The 16233-nt window shown below is 45.2% G+C and overlaps 1 protein-coding gene across 4 annotated transcripts in view; it reads left to right on the top strand.

Moving 5' to 3' along the window:
• Positions 1 to 10930, top strand: part of LOC147879503 (uncharacterized) — a 222604-nt gene extending 211674 nt beyond the window's left edge. For all 4 annotated transcript variants that reach the window (XM_087371951.1, XM_087371950.1, XM_087371949.1 and 1 more), the window contains one exon: positions 10600 to 10930. In XM_087371951.1, the coding sequence (XP_087228077.1) occupies positions 10600 to 10716 (117 nt within the window). In that variant the 3' untranslated portion in view covers positions 10717 to 10930. The remainder of the gene's footprint in view (positions 1 to 10599) is intronic.
• Positions 10931 to 16233: the final 5303 nt, after the last annotated feature.

Below are 16233 nucleotides of genomic sequence, written 5' to 3'. Positions count from 1 at the left end.
GAGGTCTAGGAGACTAATGCACCAACATCCTGGAACTCACATGCCAGGCCTCATAAATAGACCTATCAAAGCCAACACATGGCTCCCACAATATATCCCTCTCTTGGCTCCAAGGACTAATTAGGGACATGAAGCCAAACAGCATAAATATAAAAACAATACATCATGTTACGAGGACTATCCAAGGCATAGATCATTATTGACTCAACACATATCATTTATTCCATTCATTTTTGGAAACAGGGTAGTGTATCCAAAATAGAACATGCTTAGAAAATATATGGATCATCATCTCCATCGTCTTGTGGAGGGAAAGAGAAATGTCGGATTTCAGCAATAAGAGCATGAACTTGTGTCGGAGGGTTGCCATCTTCATCATTACTTGTGGCAACCCAATTGGCATGATTCTTAGTTTGCTTTACTTGTGGCAACCCAACTGGCATGATTCTTAGTTTGTTGTTTGGCAAGCTTCTGGTAGCCAAGCTTGTTACATAAGGTGCACTTGAGAGGCTTGAATGGCTTTGACTTTCCATGTGCTGGTGTAGGCTTGGGTTTCCATCTGCTAGTGGAGGCAAGAGCCTCTGTAGTATCTGAGAAGAGATCAAAGAAGAATCTTTGTTTTGGCGATCTTTTTCGAGAAGAAGAGTCACCATATCATCAAAGGTAGTCGTGGCAAGCCTAAGTATTTCAAGAATATGCTCAAAGTGAGTGACTCCTTCCATACTCTTCATGAGGACAGCCATTTTGTCGTCCCTCCCTCTACCCCCCGCGTCACTACCCCTCTCCACCTCAGTAGTAGGTTCTTCCCCGCGTCCCTCTCCCGCCGCCCCCCTCTCCACCTCAGCAGCAGCAGGTTCTTCCACCTCGACACCCCTGCCAGCATGCAAGGGAACGATGAGGCCCCTTTCTGCTTCCTCATCGCAGTAGCAGGTCCGTTCAGGGAGGGATCCTGAGGGACGAGGCTCGTCCTCCCGGTCAGCAGCTCCCAACCTCCAGCGTGGGCGTCCCTTACCGCAGGACTTCTGGAGGTTAGGACCCTGGAACTATCTGGAGATTCCGGACTCATATCCTCTACCACTGGAGGTAAAGCTCATGGTCCTTCAGCCTTGGAAGGGAGGTTTGATCAATGCAGTGAGATCTGAGACACACCCTGTTTGGAGATTTCAGTTTGCCTTCATAGGGTTGGAGAAGTGGTCCCCAGAGGTGTTCGATGCTATTATGGGAAATCAGATTACACTCATGATGGACGAGTGGATGGGGCCACAAGGACTGGACCTTTGGCATGCCCATGGCGTGAAGGTGAACTTTCAGTTGAGCTTCACGCGCGAGGAGCCGGTGTGTAGTTTGGCGACAGGAGTTATCTGATTGCCGCTGGAGGCAAAGGTGCAACATGCATACTTCTGGCTCACCATCCTGAAGTGTGTGGAGCTGTTCGGGGTGGAAGCCTCCTTCATGATGAAGTGGGCATGGAAGATTGGTATTGAGCCGGTATCCACCCTAGTACGGCGTCGCACAGACATCGACTACTTGCCCTTCAAACCCTCGGCAAAGTCACACAAGGCAGTCTTTCTGGGACAGGCACCCACTCACAGGAGAGCCTTGTTCCCAACACCCCCGTCCTCATGAGCTGGACCATAGTGAGTTGGAACGTACAAAGCTCTACGACCGTGTTCGTAGCCAGCCATAGTACCTAATACTCCGGTTGGAGTTGCAGAGGGCAGTGGTAGGGCGGATAGTGGACATCCTTATGATTCAGGGGCACATGTTTTCAGTCGCAGACATCAAATGACGTCATCGCCTTCTCCCAAGGAGAGGTCCAAAGGAGTGGTCCCCCGCAGTATGACGGAGCGGAGGGGTCTGCATCTCAGTCTCATAGACTTTGGCTCCAGAGGTCTACGATCAGGGCAAGCTCATTCAAGGACGGGCAGTTTGGATGGGAGTTCAGACGGGAGAGTCCAGGATTGGGACCTTGAACGTGTGTGCCCCAGCGTGTAGACAGCACCGCCTGGTCTTTTGGAGGAGGCTATCAGAGTGTCTTCCGGATGTAGACTCCTGGATTGTTGGAGGTGACTTCAACAACCTGGAGTTTGGGGAAGACAAGCAGGGTGGCGCCTCGTTCTCTGAGATGCTAGCAGCAGAGCGTAGCACCTAGGAGTAGTTTATTTTCATGATTAGTGGCAGAGACCCGTGGAGAGAGCCAGATTTCAGCAAGACATTTGGCAGCCCTTTCTTCTCCTTTGGATAGAGGAGACACGATGGATTGCTAGAGAGACTAGACCATTTCTATGTTGGGGATTGGGTTCTACACAGAGGTGGATGTACCGGGATTCTGGCAAGTACCACGATGTTAGACCACTCTCCAGTGGTACTTCACTTGGATCAGCCCCGTTGAGGTCTTCCCCAGAAGGGGGTCCGCATTCCAGAGGACCTCCTGCAGGAGAGGGATTTGGGAGCAGTCAGAGATGACACCGTGCAAGGGTTGGGCTGCGTGGGTGGCCGATGCGATTCAGAGGAGTAGTGAGGAGTTGCAGGCTCACTCCCTTAGGCAGAGGAGGATCCTTCAGGAGCGCCCTCCTAGGGAGGACATTGTTTGGGAGGTTGTAGCCAGTATCACGGCTTGGAACATTTGGGTGGCTCGCTGTCGTCTTGTGATGGGTGAGCACCCGGTTCCACCCTTGGCTACCCTAGTTGCCATCTAGCAAGATATCATATACACTCTACGGTCCACCTAGGAGTGTGGGACTCCAGGCTCAAGGCAACTATCGAGAGGCCTGCTCGTTTCTGCAAGACTTGGCCTGCAAGAGTTTTATACATCTTCACCCCGCGAGGGATTTGTTGACTATATAGTCCCCCCACTTGGTTGTTAGCCACAGTTCCAGAGACCCCCTAGGCAGTGAGCTGGGTTTTTGGAACAGGCCGGTTTCTCTCTTTCAGCCTTTTCCGGGTTTTTTCCATACTCAACACCTTCGGGGCTGCTATCTCGTGTGAAATCTTTCAAGCATTAATAGAAGGTTCCTTTCTTTGAAAAAAAAAAAAAAAGTATTTCAAGAGTATGCTCAAAGCGAGTGACTCCTTCTATACTGTTCATGAGGACAACCATTTTGTCCTCGTCGTCTAGGGGTCACTTCAAGCTGGACAGTTGTTGCACAAGAGATTGCATTTTTGCTAAATGTACACTCAAGGTATTTAATATCCTCCATTTTCAAATTATAAAATTGCAACTTCAAGAAAATCTTGGAGTTTGTGATTTTATTACCGAAAAAATTCTCCAGACGCGCCCATAGCTCCTTGGCCGTTGATTTGAAGTCGATGTGATGAATCAAAGTATCATTGAGGCAAAGTTCGATGATAGCAATAGCTTTTGAGTTGTGTTGCTTCCATGTCTTGAGTTGTTGAGGATCCGTTGTGGGAGCATCATCCTCAATAGCATCCCATACATTTTCTTTCATGAGGAGCAACTGAACCTTAGTTTGCGAAGTAGGGAATCCTTCCCCCTTGAACTTCTCCACGAGCAATGAGTTTGAAGAGAGAGAACTCATTGTGTATCTCAGGAAATGGCAACTTCAGACTTCAAGACTTTAGGAGCGGGAAAAGAGATGAAGCTGAGGACTAGAACTGAAGGCAGAAGAGGCGGAGGATAGAGATGTCATCATGCGGGAGATGGAGGAGCAATTTGTGGGCGAAATGAGGATAGCTCAGCTCATGTGGAGGAGAATTGGCAATGAGCAGCAATGGCACAAATAATGACACCAATGGTCGATGTAGCAGCATCTCTCTTCAAGTAGGTCGTTTCTTCAAAAATTGACTCCAAATGAGGTCGTTTTTAGGGAGACCAATAGTAGAAACATCTCTACAATAGTAAGCAACTATTTCCTTCACAAAAAAGTCCCCAAAACGGAAAAAAACGAGTTGTTTTTAAGCAGAAGAGGCCTATAGCGCAAAGTATGACTTTCATGCCAAAGAGTCATTTTGGACTCACACGGTAGGTAGAGTCAACAAACAGTTCTTCTCTACTCTTGGCCCCAGACATAGTAAGGAGAGCTGTTTCACAGCTTGTTGACTCAGACGAAGTTTTACAGACACATCTAGATGTCGTCTTGCAGGTAGCCACAAATTTCTATGCCTCCCTTCTTACAGCAGATTCAGACACACAGGCCAGAGATGATGCTCGAGTTGCTATTTGGCAGCTCTTACCTATGTTTTGACTAGAGATATGATAGTCTCACTTGATGCACCCTTCATCAACATAGAGTTCAGGATTGCTCTCTCTGCCCTTCACAAGGGCAAGTGCCCTGGATCAGATGGGTTTACCCCCTCTTTTTTTATTTCATTTTGGGATCAGATTGGGGACCACAGTACCTCAACCTTGTAGGGCATTGGGGACTCGGGTGAGATGCCATACCCACTTACGGAGAGCCTCATTCATCTTATCCCAAAAGTTGGTTGCATGAATTTAGTGTCTCAGTGGGGAGACCGATCACTCTGCTGGGTACTTTGTACAAAATTTTAGCAAAAGCAATTAGCCTACGTTTGCAGCCCTTTCTTCCAGATCTTATACATGATACACAGACGGGCTTTGTGCATGGCAGGAGCATCTTCAATAACATCTTCTCATTTTGGGAGGCTTCTGACTAGGCCATGCATAATGGCCATAGGCTTGCCATTCTACTCCTAGACTTTGAGAAAGCTTATGACAGAGTAGACTCCGGCTTTCTAGAGGGTACCCTCGTTCACTTTGGATTCACAGATGCATAGATCAGAGGGGTGTCATCTCTGATCAGCCTAAAATAGAGTTGCAAACAACTTCATTGAAGAGCTTCACTAGGATCGGGGCTAGGATATTAATCCCATACGTAATGAATTCAAGGTTGGGCAAGGTGAGTGTGAGAGGTTGGGAGCAGGCTGATATATGATGTCATATAATGTGTGTGCATAAGTGTGCCAAACCTAAGTATCTGTTAGAGGTGAAGGGGACCGTCACTCAAGCAATTTCCTCCATAAATATTTGGAGTTACTAAATAGGATGTTCAGTACTCCTTATTCCAACGGACAAAAGCATGCTTCTTCCGGCGGACCATTCGTCGGCGATAGCCATCGTCTCCAGTTTGGTCGAAAGATTATGTTTGGTCTCAAATCTAAGTTGATGATGCAGAGCCTTACATTCATTATTTTACCAACTATTGTAGGGGATGGTTCCAAGAGGTGGCAAATGAGTGGAGCGAATACTGTATGGAAAGGGGTGAAGTGCAGCCTCATGGAGTGAACGAGTGATCAAAGCTGCACGATCCTCTATGAAATCGATATGTGTGAGTAGTGTATAGTGTCAGGTAGAGTAGCTAGGTAAAAGAATGTGGTCAAAGTGTATGGTGTGATAAGTGGTATGAGTGATCGGTGTATGTGTGGTACTGGAGTAGAGATACAGAAGAAAACGTATGTGTCGTTTGCTCCTGGAGAAGGTGGTGCAACATTGAATTCAGTGATACCCCTTTTCTCTTTTTGTTTGTGGTTGAAGCTATGACCTATTACTTAGAGCTCAAGCTGATATTATAGAGTTGAGGCTTCCGTTGAGGCAGGAGGAAGAGCTCTTGGATAGTAGATGACACGGCTGTTTTTTTGGATGCCACACCACAGACACTCACCTTGTTCAGGACAACCTTGGATTTGTTTTGAACAGCAGCAGGGGCTCATATTAATTGGAATAAATCCAATGGCTTTTGGGTAAGTGATGAGGACACTCAAGACTGGGGGAATGACAAAGGATTCACTTGGATTCAGAGGGGTGTTTCCATCATGTACCTAGGATGCAAGGTTGGGGTGGGCATCTCTCCACAGCACAACAATTTGCTCCTGTGTTGGAGAGCATCAGGAGAAAACTTATTTTTTTGAGTTCTGCCAGAGTTGACCTTGCATCCAGAGTAATGGTTGTGAACCAGGTATTATTGGCTACTGCCTGGTTCGTTTGCTCATGTTGGTACAGATCTAGAGGTTGTATCTCTCAGCTCATGAGCTATCAGGAACTTCCTACGGAGTGGGTTGGATGGCACTTCAGATATGTAGCCAGGGTGGCTTGGGAGACCCTCATTCTCCCCACAGGGGAAGGAGGTTATATTGATCTGAACTTGTAGTGTATGGCCTTGCTCTGCAAGTTTGTAGTGAGAGGATTGATGCCTAGACAAGAGCCTTGGAAAGATTTTTTCTTACACAGCTTTCAATCTTGTACACCATCTCACGGGGGAGATGTGATGGACAGCTCGAGATGGATCTTTACCTCAGCCCATCTTAGATCTCCCTCTTCTCCTCTCATGGCTGCCATTCTGAAAGCTTGGGGCAACTTCAGAGACACTCTTCGGAGAGTTCCACCCTCCTCTCGTGAAGAAATAGACAGGCAGCCAGATGTGGAATGACTCTATATTGGATGAGCATGGCAGATCACTAGGAGTGTCATATTATATGCAGTGGTCTAGATAGGAGAGGGAACCTGCTTCCACAGTAGGTGCCTAGAACGCTTTTAGGAAGCTTCCAGAGGATTAGAGACTCTTATCAGTTGGACACCTCAAAGGGAGTACAGTCAGGATGCATCAAATAGATGCAGCCATACCAACAGAGTGGATAGATACAGATGACATGCCTGTCACAAAGCCAACTTGGTTGGGAGCTTTTATAGGGACGGGTATTCCTTTACAAGTTATTGCCTTGCCGAATGCACTTGAGGAGACCCTTGTCTTTGATGTTCAGTTGGGAGGTAGACTTCTTAGATCTTCAGATGATATTCTTTTGGAGATTGTCTTCCAGCTTGTTAGGATTGCAGGGTACATGGAGTGGGGCGAGGATTGGCAGTGGTATCTTGATCCTGACCCTGATCTCCTGGCACTTGGGTCTTGGAGACTCTGGTTATATGGTGGCTCCCCCATTAGGTTCTTGCAGTGGGACCCAGGGGAGTGAGAATGGATTGATGAAGGGCACCGAGAGAAGAGCATCCCCTTCTTTCATTACACAATCAGAAATGCCAGGATATTTCAGCTTAGCAGTAGAGGTTGGAGGCCCTCCAGAGCTCCTCATTGGGATAGTTTTCATATTTCTGCAGAGGTGTAGAAAAACTTTTGGAGGAGGCTCTGAAAATCCCTCAGGAATAGAAAGATCACTCTCTTCTTTTGTCTTTCTATGCATGGAGGGATTGCAGTGAACCTGTGGAGATCCAAGTTCAGGGTTGACCCTACTTGTCCTCGATGCCACGCAGCAGTTGAGTTAGTTCAGCATTGCCTTTGGGAGTGCAGACAGGCGAGGACAATTTGGAAGGGTGTTGCTAGGATTTTTAGCATATTTCATAGAGCACCCTTCTTCATGACTTCGGGATCAGTGGCATGGTTCTCTCTTATTGGGTCTTTAGGTGTTTTTTGAGGGACATGACTCAGACTCAGCCTTCATTATATGACAACACTCTTTGGAGTCTTGTTCTCTCCAGGATGTTCCCTTCACTCCTTTCAGAGCTGCTCATTCCTCGGGGGACACATCATGGGAGATTTTGGCTAGCATTGCAGCTTGGCATATTTGGAGGGTCATATTTACGGAGGCGAGAGCAGCTACAGCCAGGAGAGGTACATTTTAGAGAGGATCTCTTTTCTTCTCTAAGTCTCCTTCAGGGCTGAGGTGGCACTTTCAGCCTCCACCTTGGATTTTTGTTAGTCCTATGTCTACAAAAACGGGAGCATGAAGTCATCAATTGCAAATGTTCCTCAACAAAAAGGGCTACACCCCATCCCAATGGCAAATGGAATACTTTCAACACTTGACAATAATCAAGTCCCAGAGATTCAAGGAAATGATGATCTTGGCCTTTGAAAGAAAAAAGGATAAGAACAAATAAAGAAGTCTACATTTGGGGACCATACCACAAATAACAACATGGTTCCACGACCATGGCACCAATGAATACAATTGTGGATAAGATTCTCTCGAATCCTACAACTTCGTAAGTCCGCACACCTAGGCACATATATTAGTTCCTCAAGCATATGCACAAGTTTTTCTAATTTAGACATGATAGATGTAGAACAAAACCCCATGAAGGCACAAATATGTCAAGCACTCAATCTCAAAATCAATTGCATAGTCCTCAAGAATCCTTAGATGAATAGGTGATTATATTAAATATTTGCTTTAGGGCAGACTATGGCCAGTATCTGGGCAGATACTATACACACTTTGATGGCCATTTGGGTGAGCATACAGGGAACCTCGAGGACTGCTACTGCTAGGAGGGTTGCCTTTCTCAAAGTCTGGAAGGATTGTCCTTTCTTCTCTAACTCTTTTTCAGGGATGAGGTGGCATTTTCAGCCGCAACATGAGATTTTTGTTTGCTCATTCTGAGCTGTTTTTTCTCATGCTTGATATGATGTACTCCCGCACTTGAGCTTGCTCTGCGGTTTTTATTCATACTTAATGAAGTACTTTTCTTGAAAAAAATAAATAAATTTGCTTTAGACAGCATAAGACACCCAACAATCTCCAAGCATACACTTTCTACAATCTCAAGGGGAGTTGTTAAGAGCACAACCTCAATACAAATCAATACAAGAAGCGGGTACACTGAACTCAAAATTACTGACATTGTCAATATTTCAAATCCACCCATGAGGTCCAAAGTTGTACACGCGCCTCAACATCGAAGCCTCATCCTTTGCTCTCGATACACATTGAATCAAACATTCCTCTCGACAAACAATGAATCGAATGCCAGGATCTTAAGAGCCCCACATTCTATATCAATAGAATACATCAAGTCTCCATAAAGTCTCCACAATCAGCCAAGGGAGTAAGGATATTATGCTGCACAAGCTGAAAGGTTTGTACTAAGTGAAGCCCACAACCCGAGAAGTGGCAGCTATGTTGTGTGTAGAAGTCTTCAGCCCAGTAGGAATATCAGTAGGCATAAAACTTGGAGTGAAGGTAATGGAGGTTCTCCTCTTGAAGGAAACACTCGCAATGTTGGAGGAGGAAGAGACTATTGTTTGCTACTAGGATGACTGTCAGTGGCCAGAATCAAGTGGATCTTTACATGTTGGATCTGTAACTAGAACTTGCCATCGCGCACTACTACCCACCTTTTTCGTGTAGATGCATGAGCAATAGAATGATCCTGTTGATCCAAGGAAGAAGTGTTCTTCTTTTGCTTTTTAGACCTCTTTTTCTTCTTTGGACAATCTTTGGTAGGCGCTAAGGTCTACAAATGCAGCACTGGTCTCATGGTCCTGCAACCATAATCCTCTACCTAAAGAGGGAGCCATCCACGCTGAAGCAAAATGTGGTCCTAAGTGATGTTAGGGTCCAAGACAAAGATCCTAACATGCGGCACCCCATCCATCTTGACTGCCTCTACCACTAAAGAGGGCACTAACGATTCCCCAAAGGGCATTGACGGTAGGAAGCAGACGATAGTACATGTGAGGAAGTCCAGGAAAACTGAGGAATATGGAAATGATTCTCTTGTCTTCCTCAACAACCAGATCACAACCCAAGGAAAAGGAAGGAAGAAAAATGTTATGGAGCTAAGGGCTAGGGGACTAACTGCCAAAATAGATGAGGCAATTTTTGAGAAATCTAAGACCACCTAGAAAAAACTCCTTCCAAAAGTCGAACATCTTGAATGTGCACAGAAAGATCCGGGGGAAGAGCTGCCAACATCCAATCCCTAGCTTGGCCTCGAGAAGGTTGAAAGCCATGGATGCGTGCAAAGAGAGTGGCTGCACTCTTAACTCCAATGTCCTTCTTCAGCTGCTGCAACTCGTTTTCAGAGAATAGACATGATCTCATGGCCTTGTGGGGTGGAAGAGGAATTGGGTGAATGTGAATCTAATGGAAAGATGGTTTGAATCTTTTAAAAGAACAATCTGCTGCTCAGCCCTGTAAGACCTTAAGGGAGACTAAAGGAGATGACAGGGGTGGGTGAGGGATGAAGGGAGATTGAAGGAAGGCATGTAGCAGAGGAATGGAGACAATGGGGCAAAGCGGTGAGGGGGGCAATGCGTACGGAACAGTAGTACGGTCCTGTATGGGCATCCATACAGGCTGTACAGGCTAAGGGAGGGGAGGGCTGCAAGCGCTGAGGGGGGCAAGTAGGGAGAAGCAAGTGAAGGCAGTGGGAGGGCAGTGATCAGGCAGGTGAGGGAGGAGCTGCATTCAACAGCCCAGACAGACCATAAGCGCCCAGAGAGGAGAAGTCAGGAGGGCTAGGGAGAGGTGCAACAAGGGAGGGGAGCGTAGTAGGGAAAGCTATGGATGGGAGAGGGCAAGTCAAGGCAGCAGGGCTGGGAGCAGCGGCAGCTGTTGCAAAGAAATACTTCACTTTACTTGGCATTTTGAAGTTGAGTTTCTTCAAAGTTTGGTTTTAGGGAATTCTATGTTTAGGATATGTTTAAGTTGCTGGCTGAGTTCTGAGGTTTTGACATGAGCTGCTTGTTTTTTATGAAGCTTGTACATCTTGGGAATGGAAAAAAATAAATTGTGCTGAAACAAGGGGATGTAAAAAATTCATATCGGGACTGAAATGTATTTCTTCTCTTCTCGGCTGAAATGGCATTTGTACTCTCGTTCAATACAAAGGGGACATCAAGTCAACATGTACGCTTCAAATCTCTTTTAAGGAGGCGTGAAGAATTGCAACCAATCAAGCCAAAAGTGCGCAACTACAACGTTAAAGACGATTCTGCATATAGCTGAAATTGTCTTTCTGATTTCCATATGGCAGACCCACTAGGAAATATCAGATTTTGAATATGCTATGGTAAGGCAATCAATTGTTTGTGGGTTATAAATATAAGTAAAATGATGCCATTCCCATATCAGGTTTTGAGTGCTCAATCCTGCACACCTTCAATATACTTATAGTCTGGGCACGTGTATGTGTGTGTGTGCATGCATGCAAGGGATTCAGTGCGTGTGTACCTGCAGGTGGGCACACGCATGCATGCATGTGTGCTCAACAACCTTATGTGACAGAAGGTTGAAATGTTAAATCTATGCATGGTTTCATGAAAACATTTGTGAATAAATTTGGATCTACAAATGAAATATGAATCTGTCATTTTCTCTGAATGATGGAATGTTTCAGTTCTTTGTACCAGTGTCTAGTCACCATTATGTGTCTATTTGGAGAGAGTGCTAGAAACAGCATGCACTGGTGTACGTTGTATTCCAGGTGACTTTTGAGTTAACATTATCAAAGAAGAGCTGGTAAATCGAATTTCCGACAATGTCAGGCATCTTATATGTGCTATGTTTCAGCTGTAAGCCTTGTTTCTGCATGAATGGCCAGAGGCAAGGGAACAGTGTTAACCTTGTTCTGGGCTCAGACCCCAAAGCAAGCGTGTTTTCATAAAAAATATGCAGGATGTAATCTCCATGAGATGACGGGGGTCTTCCTACAATACTCCCACATCATCTCTAAGTCTCCACAGGCTATCGGAAAAAGATCTCTGTCCTACTACTATGAAGAACATATGTCACCCTTTTGTACCCAGAAAGTCTGCGAGTAGAGGCGGAACTGAGCCCTCCTACCCCACAACTCCTCCAATCTCTCCTTAGCTGCAACTTAACTTTGTGGGGTAGATTTAGATTTAGATGCTCGTTGGGGAGAGACTAAAATGAAAATATTTAGACTTCACAAGCAGTTGTAGCTTGAATGAAGAGATTTTGGACTACCTTTTGATTAGCCTTCTCCTTTAGTGCTAGCCTTCATCATGGCTGAGTCTGCCCTTCACCTCCGGAGTGCCGACAAAAACTCAGTACGAAGACTTTGTATAAATGGATGCTCAAATATGTGTGGGTGTGTGGATTTGTATGTGTGAGAGCATATTTTTATACTATGGTCTACACCCACTGTTGGGCGCTGATGACGTCAGTGGGGATGTCATAGTAGCTAGTCCCTGCTATGCATGATGGAGTTTATGGTTTTCAACCTTGTGAGTGACTATCATGAGATTGAAACTACACTATGTTGTGTTTTTAGAGGATGAGTTTGGGAATGTTCCTGGATTCATCTAGGTCTATGCTTCTACCGTATTAGCGGACATGCAAATTTCACCTTGTGAAGTTTTCGTCCAAGTTGCGGCCTGCTAGTATTGTGATAATTCTTTCTATCTAAAATGGTGCATTGCCCTATCAGCTAGATTTAGATTTAGATGCTCGTTGGGGAGAGACAAATGAAAATGTTTAGACTTCACAAGCAGTTGTAGCTTGAATGAAGAGATTTTGGACTTACCTTTTGATTAGCCTTCTCCTTTAGTGCTAGCCTTCATCATGGCTGAGTCTGCCCTTCACCTCCGGAGTGCCGACAGAAACTCAGTACGAAGACTTTGTATAAATGTATGCTCAAATATGTGTGGGTGTGTGGATTTGTATGTGTGAGAGCATATTTTTATACTATGGTCTACACCCACTGTTGGGCGCTGATGACGTCAGTGGGGATGTCGTAGTAGCTAGTCCTTGCTATGCATGATGGAGTTTATGGTTTTCAACCTTGTGACTATCATGAGATTGAAACTGCACTATGTTGTGTTTTTAGAGGATGAGTTTGGGAATGTTCCTGGATTCATCTAGGTATATGAATCCTTTGTGGGGTAGCTTGTAATCATCTTTTTTGGCTTCTTCAGTGAACATCATCTGTTCTCGGTGCCTTTGCCATATAACAACCTCATCTTTCTGACTAATGTGTGGCATATGTTAGCTTCATCTTGTAATCATCCTTTTTGGTTCTTCCCTTCATGGTTTTGATTTTCACTCTCCTTGCGGGTTTTGGAAGTGGTATTATGTTTAACAAATTCAACCTTCTTTCTATAGACCTCCACGGTACCTTGACTTTGTAGTTTACAAAAGGTGTAGTTTACAAAAAGCAGTCATCCTTGGCTTTTGCGATTCTTCATGAGGGTTACAAAATTCTTCTTTCTTTCATAGAAAAGTACATTCTATTAGGATTTTGAAAATAATACAAAGATGCAGATATTTGTGAAGCGAGAAAAGCTAGTTGTCTAGCAGCGTGCTTCATGTGGGATCCCAGCTCACTTCCAAGTAGTGTGGTGGATTATAGAACGGTTTTGCATTTTGTGTAACAAGCCAAGCCTTATACAAATCCTCCCACCTCTTAGTGGTCTTTTTGGAACGTTCTATACCTTGCTTCCACATGGGCATAGTAGATGATGTCAAGACAAATGTTGACGAGGGTGGAAGCTAGTGCTGCCCAATCACTAGGTTATAGCTTGCCACTCAAATGTTCCAAGTAGAAGACCGCCTCCTTAGCAGATTGTGGTCACATTTGTAATCAAAAGCTAGCCGTGACTCGTGTAGGAGAAGGGTACCCGAACTATCCTCTCTAACTACTTTACTCGGGATGGCCAAAATGATTGTCCTAGATTCCGTTGTAGCTCTTTCAATGACAGCCCTTTCAAAGCTAGAGCCTCACCAGTGGGTGTACTTCCTCCCTAGCCTAGGATCAACAGCTCATCTCTCACCTAGATTCTGTTGCAGCCCTTTTAAAGGATAGCCCTTCAAGAGCTAGAGCCTCCATTGTGTGTACTCCTTTCTCCCTAGTCTAGCATGAATTGCCCATCTCTATCCCAATCATCCCACAATTCTCATCCTTTGGCACTCCAGGGAGACTGAAATGTCATCATCCATAGGTTGTCGTTCGACTCAAAACCATAGGACCCTTCCTAGGCCTATGCGGAAGGAGATTGAATAGGGCATATTCTGCCAATTGTTGTTCTCGCACCTCATGAAATCATGAGTGGTGAAGAGGGCCTTGAGGGCTGAGAGAACAAAAATGGAGTGGCATTTGCGACCCTTTGTCTAGGTCCCTTGCACTAGGCTTTTGGGATGATTGCATCAATCTCCTCTGTCTTGAAAGCTGCCCCTCTCATATACACCAATGCCCGCAAGTGCTCCTAACTAATAGGAAGAACGGCTCCACGATCTAATGGATCTTTCTTGTCCACAACCCTATGGTACCCAGTTGATGTGTCAAGTGCCCAAGTATGAACCCCTTGATCACTAACCTCTAGGTGCTAAAGAAGCGGTTGACCCCCTCTCTCCTCTGTGCACTAAGGGCTGATACAAATGATACTAGTCGATAAGTGTTAGTAGACCCTCACCAAGCTTGTCTAAGAGAACACAAAATCAAATGTGCCTCTGTGGCATATGCAACCCTCTGTCTAGGTCCCTCGCACTAGGCTTCTAGGATGATTGCATCAATCACCTCTATCTTGAAGCCGCCCCTCATATACACCAATGCCCACAATCGCTCCTCCAACTGATACAAAAGATAGCTCCATGATCTCATGGATTTGCTAGTCGACTACCTTCAGTACCTAGTTGATGTGTCCTATGCCCATGTATGAAACCCTCTCGATAACGGACCTCTAGGTGCCAAAGAACGGGTTGACCCTCATCTTCTCCATGCAATGAGAGCTGGTACAAGTGAGACCAATTGATAAGTGTTAATAGACCCTCATCAAGCTCCTCATCAAGGGAGAACCCATCCTAGTCAATGGGAAACCCTTGAACATCCACTTGTGAGAGGGCTGCCATTGTCCTCTGGTCCGTGGGGTATTCCTGAGCAACGCTCATTGTAGCAAGACCTTCCATTGCTTTGAGCCTAGAGTGAGACCCCAATAAATAAGCTTTCCAAGAGGGCTCTTCTGTACATTTTTGGGTCAATGATACCTAGGTAACCCTCTACATGAGAAAGAATGATGATTTACCATGCCACTTTGGCCTTGATGTTCCATGTACCATCCAATCTTTCCCCTTAGAAGTTATGGACTAGATGTCTAAGTTATTCCATGCAACCTTGATGGAAGCACTAGCAAGAGAGGCGATGTACCAAGCTAAGGCCAACAGCACCTAATTAACCACCAAAGCACTATCTCCTTCTCAATTGTGATATCGATCCCGACTTGGCATGCTAGGCATCGCGCTATTTGTTCGTGCATCACAATGTGAAAATCTATCAACTTATTCCTGAATTCATTGAGGCTAAGCAGTCTCTCTTCGATGACCACTGATGCAGGACAGTCGTCCAACAAAAGTGCTCATTGGCCCCTTTGTTTTTTCTCTTTGTTGTAGAGACCTTGGGCTACTTTTTCGTATCTCAAGATGCAAGGTAGGTAGGAAGCATCTCCCGAATCAATAGGAGCTATGGGCATCAAAATATATTGTTGACACGGCTATGTTTGTGGAGTGATCTTATGCCATCTAGCTAGAGTTGCTTGCATAGAGAGCAATAATTCCTATGAAGACAACTTGAGGTGAAAAATCTAGCTTTTGTATTGAGCCTAAGCCTTCTCAAAACCTAGAAGTAGGATTGCATGAGGCTATGGTTGTCCAAAAAGTGGAGATGTTGAATCCTGGATGAAACAAGTTTAGCGTATGGAGGAACAAACTCAAGATCGCGTCCAAGATCTTGTAGGTTGTGTCCAAAAGTGTAATCGACGACCATTGCCTGATGTATGAGGCATATTTAACTATGGGAAAGCTTGAAGATCTCTTCATAGGCAAGATGAAGCGGAGCGGAGTGATCACACAATCTTAAAACCATCGGAAGAAAATAGGTCTTTGGCACTTGTGCACTGGAAAGACCTTGACTGCGTGAAGTACCTCTACGTCTTTCATCAGACCACTCGAGGGACCTAGGCACAAATATAGAAGAAGGGGCCAAGTGAATTTGTCCCTCTAGAAGGCGTCTTGGTTGTGTCCTCATTTCCCACGTTGCATTGGATGTCGCCTAAATGTCAATATCATGGTTACAATTTGAGAATCTAGTTGTTGCTCTATGAGTCTCTCAATTCAATTGCAAGGCCAGCTTTTGGAATCTTGTCATGTCAATGCTTGCTCTTGGATGGCTGCACTGCTCCTTTATATGGCCTCCGTAGTCCATTGTGCCCATCCATCTTGTTGGAAGGAGCCCTTAGTTCTCTAGATGCGTGAGGTTCCCTCCCTGACCTTCTTCAAGTAAATATTTGCACTTCTTGTTGAACAAGATCACTCGTGCTGCTCTAGACAAAGCCATATGGGGGAGTGGTCTAACAAGTTGTGCCTGTCAAGATTCATGTGGTACTACTCTCTGCATAGCACGTGCCTAGCCTAATTTGTTGAGACAAGTAGCATGACCCGCTTCACCAAGTCTCAAGGTGTGATCTTAGAATGTGTTCAATTTCAAGAATTGGGATTTTAAGTTTTATTTAT

This window comes from Dipteris shenzhenensis, chromosome 33 (assembly GCF_047967505.1).
Source record: "Dipteris shenzhenensis isolate YYH24624 ecotype China chromosome 33, Dip_SZ_1.0, whole genome shotgun sequence".
Lineage (NCBI taxonomy): Eukaryota > Viridiplantae > Streptophyta > Polypodiopsida > Gleicheniales > Dipteridaceae > Dipteris > Dipteris shenzhenensis.
This window is presented reverse-complemented; position numbering and strand designations above follow the sequence as displayed.